General features: G+C 39.5%; 1 protein-coding gene across 1 annotated transcript in view; it reads left to right on the forward strand.

The window, feature by feature from the left end:
- Positions 1-20,845, forward strand: part of ca16b (carbonic anhydrase XVI b) — a 109,835-nt gene that overhangs the window by 17,867 nt on the left and 71,123 nt on the right. Inside the window, exon 2 of the mRNA XM_061687535.1 lies at positions 15,124-15,228. Within this exon, the coding sequence (XP_061543519.1) occupies positions 15,124-15,228 (105 nt within the window). The remainder of the gene's footprint in view (positions 1-15,123; positions 15,229-20,845) is intronic.

Below are 20,845 nucleotides of genomic sequence, written 5' to 3' on the forward strand. Positions count from 1 at the left end.
TGACAGTATGATGCAGTGGAGTTCTACCCGGTTGTAAAATACCTCTCTGGCTCTGTCAATCAATTATTATTTTTGTAAAGGCAGAATTGTTGATATAGCTCTTTAAATGGATCTGAATTGATGGTGAAAAGGATAATAAAATTGCGGCCAGTTGGTTTGGTATGGCACTGTGTTGAGACATGGTTAAGATTCTTTATTGTAGTCCCTGGAAGGAACAGGTCTACTAAAGAGGTCAATACCCTTGAATTTGTTTAATCTTGTTAATGGTTTTCATCAGAGCCCCTGATGCACTTAATCAGCAGGCACTGCGGCTATTTAATGCACTTAATTCACTGTAGGAGTGTTGCCCTTGAAGTGCAGTCGACATCAGATTGACACATTTTAGATTTACTGAATCATTTCACCCATTCTTGAGTGTTCGTGTCCTGGAAATTCAGACTCTTTTACAAATGTTCTCCATGGATTTCCTTACAGGAAGTTGGTACATTTTCATTCATAAGACTTGATTTGAGTCAGACAATAGAACAATGGTTCTTTATCAGCATCTTATCAATATAGACTAAATACCAGGATGTGCCGCACCCCCTCCACCTCATTTTTTGTTTTGTTTTGTTCAAGCCTGATTGAATACACTAAAGACTTTGATCTGTGCTTCTCTCATACTCCATCCACGCCTTTTCAGGCCTCATCACCCGGAATGAAACACGAGTGTGATTAATCGTGATTAATTGCAGTATAAACTCCATCCGCAGTCCACAAACCTTTTATTGTAAAAAACGCACATAAATAGCTATATCCCCCTAACTGCATATTTTGGTTTTGTTTTGTTTAGCTAACAAGCCCCAAGAGAGAGATTTTTAGGAAAAGGCTTGTAACAATTGCTAATCAAGGGGGAATCGTATGTATGGACTGATGGTGAAACGTTTTGTCAGCTTTATTTTTAGCACAACATTAACAATATCTGCATTATAGGAGACAATCTTAATCTATAGACCCAAATTTACTAAAATCAGAGATTTTGGAAAATATTCACCTTGGTCAAAAATATTGAAAATCTTTTTCTTTTAAGCATGATCCTGGATATAAGCAAACACATTGAAATATTACATGATTCTAAAAAATATTTTTTTTATCTCTGCAGACATGACCTCAATGGTTGTCATGTTTCATCTGATCAAAATTCACAGGAAAGAGATTCCACACTCTTGAAGTGTTGAAGTGGCCAAATATTTGGTACCGTGTCCAGAATGCAATGAATGGATGCAAATGCTTGATGATCCATAAGGCCTTCAGCTTCCACAATGCTAACTAGCCTGCAAGATGAACACACACACACACACACACACGCACGCACGCACGGACACGTATCTGGCTGAACATCATGTGGTGTTTACGGGCTGCTGTAATCCAGAGATCCCGTGGGTCGATGAGCAAGTCGCGCAGGACCGTCTCGGAACGATTGACACTCCGATTAATTGATTTTCAGATAGAAGCCAGCAGGCAGGTAGAGGAGGCGTGAGCCAACCAGATGAGCGGCAGCAATCCAGTAAAGATGTTGCTTTTTCACTGGTTTCACACACATGAATTTTGTCTGTGTAGACCTTAACCTGGAAATCACCTTTTGCCTTATTTTTGTTTTTGAAGGAGTATAACATCTAGTGATAAATGATTAATCTTCCACAAAATAAGGGATTACAAATCTTAAAAACAAATCCTGTCTAATAAATTATTAGCACCTTAACAGTCCAAGTGATACTGTCAGATGCAAATGTGAAACTGGGGGCTTTTCTGGCTGCACAGATTCTCCCATCAACCCAAGTATGTCATGTAAGCACCTTTTATTCTAGGTATGTGCTCTGGTTGGAGCAACCCTAAAATGTGGGTGTTCCCCGTTAATCTGGCCTCCCTCGTATTTTCCCACCGATTTAAGCGCTTTTATTAAATCAAGTGCCCCAGGAAGGTGCAACATCATATTGCATTCAAAGTTCGGGTGCACTAACACCACACATACCAATAATATTGTAAAAGAGACTTCCAGAAAGCAGTCAACTGTGTTAATCCTGCTACTGTTTCAAATGGAAAATGTATTATAACGTTCAGGAAATGATTGTTGTTACACGTTTTTATTACGAGGACTATTCATTTTATACTCTAATTTGAAAACCAGTAGTCATTGTAGGGTCTGTGTCTGTTTTGGTAATTGGATATAATGTTTGGAAACAGATATTAAAAATAGAAAAATGACTGGTTATTTTATTTACGTTTTAAAATAGAAAAAACAAAATTCAAATACAGCTTGATTTTCTTTTTTGTTGTCTGAAACGAGTAAGGAAAAGTTGAATAACGGTTTGATTTTAAAATTTCGTTTCTAAAACGAAAATAGAATATAGCATGGGAGAAATCGAATTCCGCCCCCTCGTCTTCTTCCTTGTTTTGCAATGGTTGGCCTGAGTAGGCACCACGCAGTCGCCCTCTACAGGTCAGCATGAGCACTGTTCTTGTCGGTGACAATTTACGCCAATCCAAAACAAATTTTTTAGACTTGTGTCCCCGTGCTATATTTTGTTTTCGTTTTAGAAATAAAAATTGAAAATCAAGCCGTGATTCAACTTTTCCTTACTTGTTCCAGACAACAAAAAAGAAAATCAAGCTGTATTTGAATTTTGTTTTTTCTATTTTAAAACTTAAATCAAATAACCATTTATATTTTTAATGTCTGTCTCCAAACATATCCAATTACCAAAACAGACACGGAGCATCGTAGTTACTTCACTTCGGCTTTATGTACTCCTCGCTTCTCTCTGACCATGTGCACTGTAGAGAGCGTGGATGCCATTTCTTCCTTCAGTGCAGTTAAATTAAGATGAGGCGCTGGTGGGCCACCTCCAATCCCTTGTCTGTGCCTGTGGTACACACAGATTTAGTTTTTCATGGTGGTCCTTAAGTCACATGATTTGTGCTTCAGCTCAGTGGCAGTTCGTGTACACCTCCCCACGGCAGTGACATCCTGGGCAATTTTGGCAAGTGGTCTTTTGGTGAGAGTCAGCCTTCAGCGTTCCCTGACCAAACAAAATTGCAGGGTGCCTTTGGACACGCAGCACCAGCACCTTCACCTCCTCATCTTTGAAATTTGGCTTCCTTTTAGACATCATTGCTTTCATATTGTACTTTTGCTGGTAGCAAAACATTACCATGTTCTTAATCAGTTTAATTCAGTGATTAGCAACCAGGGTGCCTTGCCAAAGCAATGTGCCGTGTAAGATGATCATGGGTGCCGCAGGAAATAATCCAATTTCGCTTAATGTCATATTTTTAAAATGTTTTTAAAGTTAATTTAAAATAGTTAAGTTTGTTTATTATCTATGCCAATAACGTATGGTGACAGGCACAACAATTAAATATTCTTTCATTTGTTGACAGAAGGTAATATAAACTTGTCTAAGAACCTGTTGCCATTGATAAAACAGAATAAATCATGGCTTCCTTTGAGTCCACTGCATTAAAATGATTATGCAAATGATATTTTTATCAGATTTTTGCTAAATAGTTGCTACAAATGACAAGCGTTGTGAACCATCAGAATATATTTTAAATGTTTTTGAACAAACCTCCCAATGATAACAGTATTTATTTGGGAAAAACAAGAAACTTAAAACATTGACGTTTCATTTTGACATAGGATGACCCCTTATTTGATAGAAGCTTCACATTAAACCCGTGAGTTTTTGCTTACATTTCTTTGAGATGCTGTATTATCATGCTTGAATTTTTTATTTTTTTTTTAACTTTCGAAACAATGCTCGACATTTATGCCCATTTTATTTTCGTTACGTACGAACCAAACCAGTAACTAAATCATAATCAATTTCTGTTTGTGCATTTTTTTTAACTGTCAATTTTAAATAATCTCCTGTTTTTAAATAAAGGTGTGGAAATTTAATTTAAAAAAAAAATAAAAATCTTGATTCATAGATTAAATAAAAAAAATGATTGGCAGATTAATCGATTATTAAAATAATCATTAGTTCCAGCCCTAAAATCAACAGCACTGATAAAATAGTGCACTCCATTTTGCCTTGTCATAAATAATCAGCAATCAGCTCCACACAATTGACAGTATTCTTAACCTTCAGTTAATCTATTTATCCATAATTTTGCCCATCCTGCTAACAATTCAACACAGTCAGGCGCCATGCATAAAAAAATAAATTAAAATTAAATATTTAGCTTATAGAACACCTTCCCAGAAATTCTGTGCTGTTGTCAGGTTGTCAGTGATGTCACGCTGTGATGAGATTTTAATTAGAAGACCTTATCCACTTCTTACCCGAACAGACTGCAGTGTAAGTGCAGCCTAATGAGCAAGATGAGTATGCCTTCCTTGCCCTTCCTCCCATTTTGCTTGCTTTGTTGTTCCAGTTCCCTGATGAATCTCAAGCTAAATTGTTTTCTGTTTGGACGGCAATCCAAGGCCGGAATACACACAATGCCCAAGAGGGTGTGTGTATGTGTGCGTGTGTATGTGTGTTCTGGAGTTATTTCAAAGTTGGTGCCGTTCATTCTGGCACTACTTCTACTTATTTTCTCAGTGTCTCTCCAGGAAGTTGTGTTTGAGGTTCCCAGCGCCCAGCAAGGCATTGAAACAAACATCTCGCCACTGTTTGGAATAGCACCACCTGTCAATTAATATGATGAATAAAAAGCCAGACTGGTCTCAATAGGCCATCAGGCTTGGAAAATACATGACAAGGTCTTAAGGTAAATTTCTAAATTGACTATTGGATTCCCCCCCCCTCCCCAAGGAACTGTTTTAATGCCAGACTACTGGGTTTAATTGTACTGTAATAGGGCTTCATTTATCTGGCCAAGGGGTTATTGTGTACTCTTTGCTGAACAGGCTTGTTTGGTTTTAGCTATGTAAGCTGAAATCTCTTCATTGGGATTTGAATAGTATTTGTGAGCTTGACGTTTTGGCAGTCAGGGTAGTCTCCCCGCGCCTGAGCTTTGGCTGCTCTTGGCATTTCTCGTGTTTGTGGGGTCCCTGGTGCGACTTGAACACTTGGGGATATCGAGCCGCCTCGCCCACTACCCCAGGAATGAGAAACACATACACTTCCCACTCTAAGATCCCTTTCCCCCCCCCCCCCCCCCCCCACATACTCCCTTCAGCTAGGCATATACTGTACCTTACTGTTAGATTTTAGAAGTCTTACATTCCAACTCATAGTGTATGAGTGAAGTGCTCTCACGCTGCGCTTGGATTGTTGCTGTTATGCTCTTGTCTTGTAGGTATCAGTTGGACTGATGTCAAGTGTCAGAACTGATCAAGAAGATCTTTCCAATGTATGTAGACTCACATTGTTTCAATGCTTGAAACCCCTAACCCTAACAACAAAGTAATATGCCTCCGCTCATTGCGAGTGCTCTGATCTGTGCTGAAAACGCATAGAAAGATACTCTGGTACATATAGTCATATACAAGAAACAACGTCTATCCGAACTTGATTTTGGCTGGCTCTTCATCCACTTCGCAAGGCTGGTAACTCTGCCTAATCTTTGCAAGATCACAGTCGCAGCTGACCAAATTTCCGACATGGTAGAAATTCATCCAAATGATTTACTGCTCCGGCAGTAGCCAATCATTTCTCGTTTCCCCTTAACACGCAATGACTTGCGACGCCCCACCAGACTTGAAATTGGTCCTCATTTGAAAGCAAGTCGGTTGACTTGGAATTGAGCTCCATTCTCAGTCTTTGCCCAGTTTCTCTGTACATAGGTGTTTGTTTTTGTAACACACATTTAAAATGTAAAAATGGAGACCCACAAAGCCCTAACTGAAGGTGAATAGAATGGCCATAAAGCCTGCATTAAGCATTTGTCAAAAAGTTGCGTGTGTTTTAGCGCTTCACTAAAAACCTGTTCAAAGGAACCAGATGTCATTTGACAGTTGCTTCAATGCTTTGCTGATGAGATTGTACAGACAGCAGCTGTCTCTCTGTGTGCAAATGTATTATTATTTCTTGCTTCATATGCAAAGCACTTTAAATCAGGAGCCGTTACACTCTGGTGATGGCTGCTAAACCACCCCCCAGCTCACTTCTGTTTGGTGCAAACTCAGACAAAATAATGGGAGTTTTGTTTTTGTTTGGTGGTGGTGGGGGTCTTAATTAGTCCATTTAATGGTAGGCCTTCTCTCTGCCGCTAACTGAAAATGTGGAAATAGTTTGAAGAGGAATGAGGTTTGCTTCCCTTTCTGTCAAAGCGTCCAAAGAGTGCGTTGGCTGATGAATGTAAAGCAGGCTGCTTGGCAGGAATGCGAAAGACTGATTGACATGTGAGAAAATATTGCATTTCATCCAGATGCTACATCTGACATATTGTCCTTTTTAGGCACATGCAGGACAAGTGCTACATAAAGTGCTCACACATGGTTGTTATAAGCGCAGTGTTAATTATCACCTTTTTAGAGTGAAGGTGTTCACCAAACAAGATGAACTCATGTCAGGGAACATGCTATATTGCTACAAGGCAAGCTGACTTTTTGTTTTGTAAATGAAACTGAAGGGATGTGAGCGTTCCCAAGATCATGAGGCGCGACATCACACAGTAATGGCATGAATACATCCCCAGCTTTTCTGCAGCTATTTCATTCATGCTGCTACCAAACACTTTTGCCCTCCCAAAGCCTGGTGGAGTATATCTTTTACTTGTGTTAATTTCTCACAATCTGTACACAGAGTTATGTATACTGTTATATGTCAACTAAAATAAGATAGGACAATCTTAGCTTTTTAAGGCATTGAGAAAATAAAGACTGGCCAAACAAAATCATGCAGAAATATCTAATACTGGAGAGTGGAACATTATAGGTTGATCAGAATCCGGGAGGCGGGTGGAGCACTCTTGTAGGAAACCTAGGAAATCAAAACAATGACAATATCATAAAATCAGTCAAATGTGCACTGAACAGTTACTTTCTATGATGTGCAGAGAAAAGATTGTTTGGCGAGGAGGTGTGTCTCGTCACATTAAGACTACAGCGCTTTTTGTGGCAGCCATTCTTTACTTGTTATTATAGATGTTGGCTATTGTGCTGAGCAGCCAGGACAGAAACATGTGACATAAAACAAGCTACTGGTCCATCGCGAGAAGTTCCATTTTCCGGGACTGTACTCACATTTCTCCTATTTGCAGCACTGGTTCCCTTCTGACATGGTGAAAAAAAATCAAAACGCGTTGAGTCAATCCTTCAGATAATCACGAGCTGGAGTCTAGCAAGATTTGCTGAATTCTCAACCTTTTGTGTGACGAGAAGCCGGCAAAAGATGTTGTCTGTTTCAAAATTGTACAAACTTCATGGTGTTTGAATTTTTAATTCCTGCGGATAGCCATGTTATTGTTGACATATCTTTTTAATAAAGTGAAACCAGCAGCTACTTGATGCCGTTGATATCTGTGAGTTGCAAATGTTGACACTTTAAATTGTTGGCCGTTGCACATCATTAAGCAACAAGGTTGGCATTATCTCATTGATCACACAATTTGTGCCCGGAAATGGTCTCAGGTTAGCAATCGTGAAAATGATTTTGGGCGTGTCTCTCGTTTCCGACAGTCATGTTGGCGCAGAGTCACAGTGCTATGTCGCAAATTATTATAGTACCGTATTTCCATGACCATAAGGTGCAGCGTATTAAAAGGCGCAGTTTCAGTTACGGGTTCTATTTCTGTATTTAAGACATACATAAGGCGCACCGTATTATTGGGCGCAGGCATGGTAAAACGTACGCTAGCTTAAAATATACGGTAGCATGCATGCACGCTAAAACAATGTTTTTAAAAAGGCAGCGGGAGCAAAACTGTGTTCGGTTGTACTTTATTGAAGTAGTTTAACAATGTACTCACGTTATTTTTTGATCGATCCTCATCCACAAATCCATCAAAGTCCTCATCTTCTGTATCCGAAATGAACAGCGGGGCAAGTTCTCCATCAAACACACCAGGTTCCCTCTCGTCATTGTCAGAGTCAGTCTCGTTGCCGGGGGGCTGTTCAGAAATGATGTAGGGCTTTCGCGAAAGGTCGAACAACAGTGCAAGCAGACACGTTAGCCCGAGCATCCACAATCCATTCACAAATTGTGGCGTAACTCGCCCGGCGCTGCCTCCTAGTCTTAGTAAAGTTGTGTTCGCCATCTGTCATCCATCGCTCCAACGCTGCTCACAACTTCACTTTGAACGCCCTGTTTACACCGATGTCCAGCGGTTGGAGTTCCTTCGTCAAGCCTCCCGGAATGATGGCAAACTCTGAGTTATTGCACTCAGTCGAATGCTAACTGTAGAGACGCTTCTCCCGGCTGTTCTTTGCTCATTAATCCATTGCTCGAGTTGGTCTTCCAACTCGGCCACCTTGCCTTGTTTCCGCGGAAACTCAGCTTCATCTTCTTGACTTGGCGAAACTCGTTGTCCTGCTTACTCCACTTGCGAACCATAGATTCGTTGATCTTGAATTCTCTCGCGGCTGCTCGATTACCATGTTCCTCCGCGTAACTGATAGCTTGCAGTTTAAACTGTGCTTCGTATGCGTGTCTCTTCGTAGGTGCCATTTTCGGGGGTCCTTAGCCAAACCGATGTTGTTTTGCACAATGCACACCTCGGCACTATATACCTACTGGGGGCGTGCCTTTAGCGTCCTCTTTCACACGCACCCGTCACCCTTTAACGTCTGCATGCTGTCCTCAGTCACGTCCGCCTTTCCTGTATATAAGCAGCGTGTCGGCAGGAAATGCTCCCAGTCAGTCAAGCGGCGCGCTCATCATAGTCACACAACAACATTTACAGAATTTGGAATTCATGATAAGGTGCCCCGTCCATTTTGGAGGAAATTTAAGAGTAAAAATGTAATTTAATTAAATGTAAAATTTAAGTGCGCCTTATGGTCGTGAAAATACGGTAATTGGGCTTTCAAGGTTGGAGGTCATAACTGCTTCGGCTAATTAACATGAAACCCAAGTGTGCCACATGATGACTTGCCAAAGAATGAATGTGTTGTCTCTGTGAACTGTAATGGCGGCGTGATCTGTCTTGTCATGTCAAGGTTGCGTCACCAAATTTTTTGGTGGTTTGCTTTCTCCAGTCCAAATGCGTGACATCATCATCTTAAGGACTAAAACCTCCAGTTTTAATTCAGGAGAAATGTAACAAGCAGTTGTCCTAATAAAATTGGATTGGAACAGAGACATCGAGGAAATATGAAATTTCTTCTTTAGAAAGACTACTTTTATTTAGTAGGCAATTAATTTTAATACCAGTCAATAATAAATAAAGAAGTGCAAGCTATGAGAATCTTGTTTTGCCTGTCTGTTAAAAGACCCCATGCCTTTTAACAATTTCCCACATAAATTGCAGCGACAAAGATAAAAATCCCCCCTGGCAAGAGCAATATTAATTTCTTTTTGGTGTGTTTTTGTTTAGATTTTTTCATTTTCTACTTCCTTTATCCCACATTTGTTCAAGCAGTCGTAATAGCAAATCTGTTTGTTGCCCAGCGTGGCATCTTCCTTGCCCCACTGAATCAGTCAACCCACACTGTTTGGACCTGCTATGACTTATCTGCTCTTGGGACCTGTGGGAAGCCTCGAGGGGTGTGGTGAACTTTCACGCCGCAGCAGAAAGAGCAAATTGAGAGTTGTGTGCATTAGACTGCCCCAACATGTGGCTTTGCTTATTATTCAAAGATAGATAGGCAACAAAAACAAGCCCTGTGTTATTTTATTTATTATTTGTTTTTGATAGAAGTGATATGTGGGATGTAATGTACATCATATCATGATGCACATTTTCAGTTTTGCATGAAACATTTTTTTTATTTATCACTGACGGTGTCAATAAAAAGTAAACATTGGTTATATGATAATTAACACACATTTTTCAACAGTGTCTACTGTACCGTAATTTCTCATGTATAATGCGCACCCATGTATAATACGCACCCCCAAAGTTGACCTAAAAATTCGGGAAAACTCTTCGACCTATGTATAATGCATTTTTACAATGCATGATTTTGCTTCTACCCATATGATCAAAACATGAAGTATTATCTGTATTTTGTTAGTTTTTTCAAATAATTATTCTGAAGCACTTTATTTGAACATGTAATAGTTGCTCTTATTTTGAAATTCACAGTCCTACTTTTATTTAGTAAATGACAAAGTTGTGTTCATGTTTGACTACCCAGGGAGAATTTTTAAGATGTGTACAATTTTTTAAAGAAAACATGAAAGACCAGGCGAATCACAATTTATTTTTTATTGTAATGGAATTCAATTTAAACTGTCAAGCATTTCAGAAAAGCATTATCATTAAACAAAACATAACCATGAAGAAATTAATGATCGTTGTTGTTCAGTTATCAGTTGTATTTAAAAAAACAAACAAACAAACAAAACAAAAACAATATTTCATAAATTCTGCCTGGGTATGTAAACATATGAGCACAGTTGTACATATATGCAGTCATGCGGTGGCATACTAGAATGAAAGTGTACAACTTTTTCATAACCTCTAGGGGGCGGTGGCATATTGGAATGAAAGTGTACAGCTTTTTCATAACCTCTAGATGGCGGCATACATTTATAAAATGTGAACGTTGTTTTTTTCCATCCATCCATTTTCTGAGCCTCTTCTCCTCACTAGGGTCGCGGGCGTGCTGGAGCCTATCCCAGCTGTCATCGGGCAGGAGGCGGGGTACACCCTGAACTGGTTGCCAGCCAATCGCAGGGCACATAGAAACAAACAACCATTCGCACTCACAGTCATGCCTACGGGCAATTTAGAGTCTCCAATTAATGCATGTTTTTGGGATGTGGGAGGAAACCGGAGTGCCCGGAGAAAACCCACGCAGGCACGGGGAGAACATGCAAACTCCACACAGGCGGGGCCGGGGATTGAACCCGGGTCCTCAGAACTGTGAGACTGACGCTCTAACCAGTCGTCCACCGTGCCGCCTGTTTAAATTTTTTTTATTTTACCCTATGCCTATGTATAATGCGCACTATTGACATTTGACAATTTTGGTGGGAAAAAAATGTGCATTATACATGAGAAATTACGGTATATTTAGAGTAGTAATGTGTATATCTGAAGTTGTGGTTGTTCTGTAAATCTATGTATTTAGTGTCTTAATTACTTCATATGACCTTATTAGAGCCCATTTGGACTGTCCAACGAAAAACATAGTCTTGCCAGCATATCCTGGGTCTTGCTGGGGTCATCCTCCAGGTGGGACTTGCCTGGAACACTTCACCAGGGTGGCATTGAGGAGGCATCCTAACCAAATGCCTGAGCCATCTCATCTTGCTCCTCTAATGACATACCACTTTATTTTCATCCTTGTTTTTGTTTAAAGTGACCCTAAACCTTGGGCATTTTTTTTCTTTCTCTGTATAACTCACTGACAAGGATGTCCCATAGACTGAGTGCGTGCATCTGCAACAAATGTCTGTGTGTATAGTTTTATGATTATTGGCTGTAGTTTTGACGCAGAAATGTTTGTGTTATTGTTCTTAAAATATGTATGTTCATGTCAAGGCCTCCCTCCCTGATAATTGCCTTTACCACTAATAGATACCTCATCCTTTGCAGCTGAGTAACTAAACACACTTGTCCACTACATGCACTTGATGCTAATACCTGGGATGCACTAGATATTCTAACTTGACTCCCAGATGTCTAATGCTGGTGAAACGCTCCTGTGGTGGTTGTTAGGCTGTTGTTGTTTTTTTCCCCAAGGCTCTCGGGAGGTTCTTGGCTTGTTGTTGAGTGTGATATTATGGAACAAATAGCTCAGTAGAGCAGCGGAGGAGATTGCCCTCAGGGCGATGAAAGGGGGGAAAGGAGTTTGTATGCCGAGACATTACATGCTCTTTTGATACATAGGGCCTTTGATACTTTTCTTATTAAGAAAGATACCTTTCTTATTAAAGTAATCAGATGTAAAAACTTTAAAACGTGCCTAAAAGGTACAATGCGTCCGTGTTAAACCATTAGATATAATTGTAATTTGCATGAGTTTCCTTGATTTAACATAGATGGTTTAAGCAAGGCTGTCCTCCGTCCGAGGCCCAGCACAAAATGCATTTTCTGCTCGGCTCAATCAGTGATGCTGTGGCTTTAATCCTTTGGCCTCGGGGGACAGCTGACATGGATGAGAGTAAACTGTTGACATGGAGCTGTCTCCTATGCGCTCTGATCAAAGCCTGCACGGCCCTCCTGTTTCACAACCTTCCTTCAAACATGCTCTGAGTCTCGGCAGCAGATACAGCCTCCCTCTCTGTTTCACACGCATCATTTTAATCCATCACGAGTTCATAGATATCATAACAACGCGGCTATTTATGACGTTTCCACCGTAACCTCTGTGACCTTCCTCGAAGCACGTTGCGTTCGATTTGGAATACACTCACGCCTCGGTGAATGCCATTTTTGGAGGCATCAATGTGCTGACTTAAAGAGCAAGGGAGAAATTGTCTTGATGCAGCGCTGTTTAATTAATCCCCAGTAATGATGCAACTATTCGTAACAGCCAAGATTATTTTAAGTGGCTGGAGGGGTGAGAGGTTATGAGTTGCTGGATATACAAGAGATAAAAGTCAACGACTTTTAACTCATTGATTTCTGGGTTCTATTGCCATCATGTATTATTGTGGCATATATTTGTTTCATGTACAGTGAAACAAGTTGTTTGCTAAAATTTTTAACACAATACTGTATGTACCTTCTGTAATGGTAATTAGGCATGTACTGGTTCCTAGCTTCAAAACCACTAAAACTTTCTGTCAGCAGTGTGAGCTGTTATTTTTTTTATTTTTTGTGTGTGCATTTGTTTTTTGTTTTGTTTTTGGTATGTTTTTGGGGGGAGTTGTCAGTGCAGGCAAAGTGACATTTGGGTTTACTGTTTTAAATATTGGACTTGAGGAATGTTGTTGTTAGCAAAAGACACTATTCAGTCCTGCTAATTTTTATACTGTTAAATGTTTTGTGTATTGGGTTATATTTGATATATCTGTATTGTTATTAGGCGGCACGCTGGCTGACTGGTTAGAGCGTCAGCCTCACATTTCTGAGGACTGGGGTTCAATCCCCGGCCCCGCCTTTGTGGAGTTTGCATGTTCTCCTTGTGCCTGCGTGGGTTTTCTCCGGGCACTCTCCGGGTTTCCTCCCACATCCCAAAAACATGCATGAATTGGAGACTCTAAATTGCTCGTAGGTGTGAATGCGAGTGCAACTGGTTGTTTGTTTGTATGTGCCCTGCGATTGGCTGGCAACCAGTTCAGGGTGTACCCCGCCTCCTGCCCGATGACAGCTGGGATAGGCTCCAGCACGCCCGCGACCCTAGTGAGGAGAAGCGGCTCAGAAAATGGATCGATGGATGGTTGTATTGTTATTAAAGATGATGCACATTTAAGTAGCAATAATATTAACACCATATGTAGCGTCATTACTTGAAATTTATAGTTTATATTTTAAGCATCTTGATTAGCCCCAAGGGAGGGAATTAGTATATTTTGGGTCTTGCATACCTGCAAAAACACTGTCAAGACTGTAAACTAGTTGACCGTGTTATTTTATATTTGCCTACATTTGTTGTACTGTTGCGTAAAAACGTTGACAAACAATCTAAAAAAATTTAGATAATAATCGAGATGGGACCATATCAACCAGCCCTATCGTCCAATAAAACTAATATTGAGTAAAATTACTCACTCTTTGACGACACCTCATAGACACAGAATGGAGCGTAATGGACAGTTAAATTATATCCATTGTTAAAAAGTTTCTCTAGTAATTTTTAGGGCTGCATGATATTGGAAAAAAATTTAATTGCATTTTTTTTTTCATCCTGCGATACATATTGTGATATGAAAGAATACAGGACGCACACGTATGTTGCGATGATAATGCTCAAATGCCATATCGTGCAGCTCTAATAATTTTTAATACTAGTCATTAGCTGTTATGTTTTTAGGCCACAAACTATTAATATTATCTGCTTGGTAAAATGTATCTGTTTAGTGTGTATGCAATCAATATTTGATTAATTGTATTGCTTCTTCTGTACTGACTGTTGTCAGGCTGTTTCCTATGTTCCAGTAAGTTCCGTTTCAGGTGATTTGCATCTTAGTTGTTTTACCATTACTACTTGTCACAAAAGTGTAGAAAGAGTTTAACCACTGTAAACCTTTAACCAAAAAGACAAAGTATTTTCAGTTTTGTTAAGAATGGAGTCTTATGACTTATGTATCCACCCACTTCGCATAGCTTAAGTGTTTACTCTTCTGTTCTCATATCATTCTTCTAACACCTTTTGCTGAGGTGGGTGCTGTGATGCAGGAAAGCAAAGAAAAAGCTTAACTCGCCAAGAGTTAATCCTTCAGTCTCTTCATGACGTCGGCAATTTGATGTTTTGTGTGATTTTAGGCTCTTATATTTCCAAGTGGAAATAAATTATAGAGCTTCCAATGTATATAATATAATTTCTGAAGTCTGAGACACTAAAAAAAAATCTGTTTGATGCTTGTCAAAAGTACAACAAGAAACTGTGTGATTGAATCCTTTGCAGTTGACAGTGTCACTGCTTGTGGCAGCCATACTGTAGCGCATCAGTGGTGCAGCTGAGTTCCAGGCCAGCTGCTGCTCAAATGGATGTAATTGTTGGTAACTGTTGGAGTGCACAACACATCACCGGCTCTGCAGGCTGGCAAATCTTGTTGTCTGCAGGTCTTGATGGTGATGATCATTGCCAGCCATTCAGGCTCTATGTCAAACGATGCTTACTGGTCTGGAAGCGAGAGGTTTTCGTTGGCACACGTTTCTTGTTATTGCTTCTAAGGACAAGACATCGGGGTGCTGCTGAAGTGTATTTTGATCATTATCTCTCTCCGTGGTTACCAGCATGCTGGGAGTTTCAGCAACCTCCATTTGATAAGATACTTAAGCAGTAATACAAAATTCCAAGGGTAGAAATTCTATGAATGTCATATTTACAACCCACTGGCCTAGCCTAGCACAACACTAACATTTGGCAATCTTATTTTGGCGGCCTCCCTAAATGTTCTCTTCTCCTCACAGTTGCATCAGATGTCCAGCCTCACCATACTGAAGAAAGACATCAGGGGGGCACAGGTCTAATAAGGGACAGGAGGGCAGCTGGGGACTCCTACTGGTCCTACTCAGGTAAATCTCTCATTTCAGAATCAGTTGTTTGTCTTCTCAATTTATTGGTGTCTGTGAGAGAAATTGTATGATTTGTATGAGTGGTGTTTTCGTTTTCTTTTTTTTAAATGCATTACATATCCTCCCGAACTCCCTTCTATTTTAACAGGAAGTCATAGCCACTGTACTAAGATATAACTCTTAGATTTATCTGCGTTCCTGGCGAATGTTTTAATCAGACGCGCACAGCAACAGTTGGCCTAGATGTGAAAACAGCTGTATTTCTTGGCCTCCCTCCTGCTTCTCATTATTGTTAGCATACATACTTTTAATGCCAAACAAAGTGCTTTTGGGAAATAAAGACTTGCCTACTTCATATTTTCCTCCACTAGAAAAAACACTGCAGCCCAAAGTGACCACTCATACGGAGGTTGTACTGTTATGTGTTGGTGTCGTTTGTTTTTCTAGCATACTTTAGGGATGCGGCTGCAATCTGTTTGACAAGTGGAAATTGTACAACAGGTCAACCACAATCTGTTCTGTACTTCGTCTTCGATTTGGTCAACTTTTAAAACCATTTCCCGTATACCAGTAGATCTATCAATTTGGAATAATGCATCTTTGAGTCCAAATTACCAGTAATAATGCCAATAATATTTTATTTACTTTATTTACTGAAGAGGCAATGTTTTAAGGAACATTATTAGTCCTTAAAGCCAATGGACAAATAAAAACAGGAGGTTGAAACTTAGCAAAAATAAAACCAGTAACTGTTGTGCTTAGTCATCCACATGACTGCCAGCATTCATCTCCAACGATCATGATACTGAAATACTAGGCAAGGCTGGACATACCATTAAATATTTGCACTCTGCAGCAGTCTTTCTGCTTTAAAGATGTCCTCTTACTTCACAGTTGCGTAGAAGAAAAAGCAAAACCGAAACACACACAGACTTAATTCTTTGATGCTGGCTGAAACGAGTTCTCATATTATGTGCAGCTTCAAGGTGTGGATGGTGGAAGTTGAAATGTTATGCACAGCCTTTAAAAGGCAACAACTGATGTTAAGTTCAAAGACTGAAAAAAATAAATGTTGATATGAGAACTTATTAATGATATGTCAGGGTATAAACTGTGGGGGGTGTAAACACAGCCACTACGGTTTTGAATTTGGGTTACGATTTAACCAGAAACATTCTGCATTCATTACATTTACTATTAAGGCATCTAACTCCAGTTCAACATTTTGAGGTTCCTCATGAAACTAGAAATTAGTAAACCTGACTGGTTTACTAATGCTTGTTCAATAGCATGGACTTTTTCCTGCTAAGCACATGTTGTTGTTGTTGTTGTTGTTGTTGTTGTTTTTAAGCACCGCTTCATGTTCAGCCATACAGATTTGCATCAGACACCTGAGGCCCCAGTGCAAACAAAGCTGTCCAGCAGGAAATAGAGGTTATGTGCTTTGGTAAAGGGCACCTCACTTTATGGGTCTGGGAGGCGAGAAGCACTCTGTTAAATTGTATTTACAGCTGCCAAGGTCCAAAAACGGCATCTGGAAAAATAACTAACTTGCTGTTGAAATGTAATGCATTTCTGTGAATGATTGCATTGAGGGGGCAGTTTGTATTTGATAAAACAATTGCAGAAGAAGCCCATGTTTATATGCAGCAATTGGTGCAACAGGGCAAGTTTGCTAAGGTGTGCATGTCACTTAAGATACAGGTCTTAGTCTCTCCCAGTTGACCGGCACCAGAAGTGAATGTTTCACTTCACTACTTCACTTCCTATAATATGTTACAGGTTAGAGGGGCTTGTAATCACTTGAAACATGACATTGTTTTTCCAAGCCACCTCCCTTAAGATTAGCAAAGCAAGGCAAATTTATTTATATAGCGCATTTCATACACATGGTAACTCCATGTGCTTTACATGATTAAAAGCATTTAAAAACAAAGAAAAAAAAATCTTCTAAACATTTAAAACAAAGAGGAAAAATAATAATAAATAAAAATACAATTAAAACAGCATACAGTGCAAGAAATAACATTTGAAAGTGGAAATGCTCTAAAAAGCATGGGAAAAAAAGATTTTTTAACCTGGACTTAAAAACATGCACACTTGGGGCTGACGTCACTTCTGTTGGCAACTTATTCCATTTGTGTGCAGCATCATAGCTAATTGCTGCTTCACCATGTTTGCTTTGGACTCTGTGCTCCACTATTTGACCTGAGTCTGTCGATCTCAGAGCCCTACTGGGTTTATATTCCGTTAGGATTTCATTCATGTATTCAGGACTTAAACCATTTAGTGATTTTTAGACCAGTAGCAGAACTTTAAAATCTATTCTAAACCTGACTGAAAGCCAGTGTACAGACTTTAGAATTGGAGTAATATGCTCTGACCTCTTTGTTCTGGTCAGAACCCGAGCCGCAGCATTCTGAATGAGCTGCAGCTGTTCAATGCTCTTTTTAGGGAGTCGAGTCAGAAGACCATTACAATAGTCGGGTCAACTTGAGATAAAAACATGGATGAGCTTCTCTTGGTCGGCTTGACACATGCAAGCCTTTACTCTGGATATGTTCTTCAGATGGTTGAAGGCAGTTTTAGTAATTTATTTGATATATTTGATTGGGTAATTTATTAAATTCACTAGAATTATTTTGCATCAACATCAGCTTTTTGAAATGTATTGACTTGAGTAGAGTGGCGGCGACAACGAAAAGCATGATAATTTAAAGATTTTTAAATCCACATCCAATTATGGAAAGTAGATAAGAACCCTGCCTTTCAACATAACAGGTGGTAACATCAAATTAATTAGTAGCTGACCGCCTCTGTAGGAATTATTGCGTGAAATCACGCATCTCCTCTATAAAAGTTAATGTTAGATGTAATAAAATGTCATTCATTTTTAATGATGAGTATCATTTCAGCCCGCCTCTGCTGTGCAGGAAATCCTATATTTGCAGCAGCGGCTACGCCATTTGACGTATTTCGATTGCGTGTGGATCGTTGATCTTGTGATTTATATTTCAATCCACCTTAATGAAGACCAAACCCATCAATCGGAATCATCTTGATACGTTACTGCTTACGGATTTTTTTTTATACATAAAATGGTTTCATAATAAGAACAAAGATGAGGTTTCTGTGGAATTGTACACTTCGCTAATCCCTCACCAGTCAGCTCGCTTGACCTCTCTGTGAAAGAAAAGGAAGGCATTGAGGCAACATAGAAATGTCCATTGCCTTGAAAAGGTAATTAGCAGCTAAGACTGTGAATAGAGGACCGACAAGCGTGCCTCAGCAGCTAAATGGTTATTAAGGGCATTTGCTCTGTGCAAGTGAGTGTAAAAAGAAATGCAGACAGCTGGCTGAGGCTGAAGCTGGAAGGTAGTGAGGACAAGACAAAACTTCAGCATTGCGCTACGCACCCTAACATGCATAGAGCCCTACGAAGTTTCAGACCCACCACCCTGTGAGCATTTGATAATGAATTAAGGCACTGCTTCTATTATTTCCGACATGTCAACATTAAATGTCTCTTCAGTCAAACCGTGCTGTCAAAATCCAAATTTGTCAAAATTTTCCCTCTTTTACCTACAGAGTTGTGGCAGTATAGCATGTGTATAGCGTTAACCATAACCTCGCTTTTACAGGTGCTACCAGAATACTGCAATGCAATCATGCATGCAAGCTGAGCATTATATAAATAAATACAAACAATTATCATGAGGCAAAAATATCTAGGTATTAATTTTAAAATGTTGCCCTCCCTCAGAGTATGAGGCAATGAGAGCTCTTATCTAACAAGTCACTTTCCTATATGCATTGCTTATGAACCTTGATGTGAGTAGCCTCAAAACCCACACTATGAAATTTGATTAAAAGTTATTTAAGGCATGTCTTGTGTTTGTGTGTGTGTGTGTGTGTGAGAGAGAATGTGGGATAGAAGCATTTTTCATACGAGGGATGATATCATACTCACAAAAGACTCCCACAGGAACAAACATATGCATCATTTTTCCTTTTATCTCTGTAGCTTTTACGTCTACCCTGTTAGTTATTTCTCCTGTCTTAATTTATGATTTGTTTAATGTTTCAGCAATGGTTTCATTTTTAACTCTATGCATTTTTTTATTTTTTGCACAAGGGCAATGGATTGTTTGCTATGCCCTTATACCTTATCATATTTTACATGTTATGGCATTGAAATCAAAATGTAGAATTATGTATACAATTACTATATTTCCCTAAATCATGGCTTCCTCTAATAGACACCATCCCCCAATTGAACAAGAACAAAAAGATGCTCAGATTATGCTATACTGTCCCAGCACAGGGCTTTAGTGGTTAAAACATCTGCCTCACACAGCTGAGGTTTGGGGTTCGAAACTCCGCTCCATCCAATCTAACTGTGTTTTTAAAAAACAATCATGTGAGGTTATATTGAAGACTCTAAATTGTCCATATGTGTGAATGTGAGCGTGAATGGTTGTTGTCTTGCGTTTGACTGGTGACCAGTCCTGGGTGTACCCTGCCTCGCACCCAAAGTCAGCTGGGATAACGTCTTGCTCACCCACAGCCCGAATGAGTGCAATAGAAAAAATATGATTTATACTGTCAGATTTGCATTTGTTGAGTAACGCCCTCAGTGACTACAGTATATGAGGAAATCCAATATTTCACGAGTTTTTGAAATCTAATATTTCAATTTTTGACTGTCCCCTGAATCAAATTCATGTCATCCATAGCGGATAGAAGTCAAGCATGCTCAGTAAAATGATTTGTGTTCCTTCAGTGTTCACAGCGAGATGAATAAAATAACTATTGATTGAAGCGCTCATCTCACTTGTAAATGACTGTGAGCTCAGAGTTGCTTATCCGCCTTACTCCAAGTGTCAGTGTGTTTGCAGAGCATCAGTTACAGAAGTTTGGATTGAAGCCACTTTGACAAGCTGTTCGGGCTGCTGAGAGCCTGTAATTTTGGGAGATGTGTGGATTCTATTTCTCTTGGTCTGGCTGTTTTATTCTACTTCACTCAGGTAGCTCATGATCATTCGCAATCTTTACACTCGTAACTCACATAATGAAGTGAATGTCATTTTCAATCAATCGCAGTGTTGATCCAACTTAATTAGTACTTTAGAGGATACAAAGCAAGATTAGCTAACTCACTGCTCTTGATTGCCAGGGTTGTTTGTTTTGGCTTTGCATGAACCCACTGTATCACGGCTGAATCCATTTCTCAACTTTTCTTTTCTATGCCAATCTATGAAATCTGTCTCCTGATTTGGATAGTTTAGCAAATATCTCTTAAGGCTGGGCGATATGGCTTTAACATAAAATCCCAATTTTTTTCTCTCCAAAATGTAGAATTCTGTTTTTAATTTTTTACTCCCTTTCAATAGAAAGAAGCAATTGACAATAACATTTTTCAAAACTTGGAGGAAGTGGCACTTTAAACACAACAATTAATACATTCTAATAAAAAAAAAATACTTCACAATTTAACATCAGTAATTTAACAAAAGTATTGCCTTAGGCATTAATATGTAACAACAAAACTGTGATAAAACCTGAACAAATGAAAAACGGTGCTCCTCTCTGTTCGCCCACCAGGTCTCAGTGCGCG

Source organism: Phycodurus eques, chromosome 10 (genome assembly GCF_024500275.1).
Source record: "Phycodurus eques isolate BA_2022a chromosome 10, UOR_Pequ_1.1, whole genome shotgun sequence".
NCBI classification, from domain to species: Eukaryota; Metazoa; Chordata; class Actinopteri; order Syngnathiformes; family Syngnathidae; genus Phycodurus; species Phycodurus eques.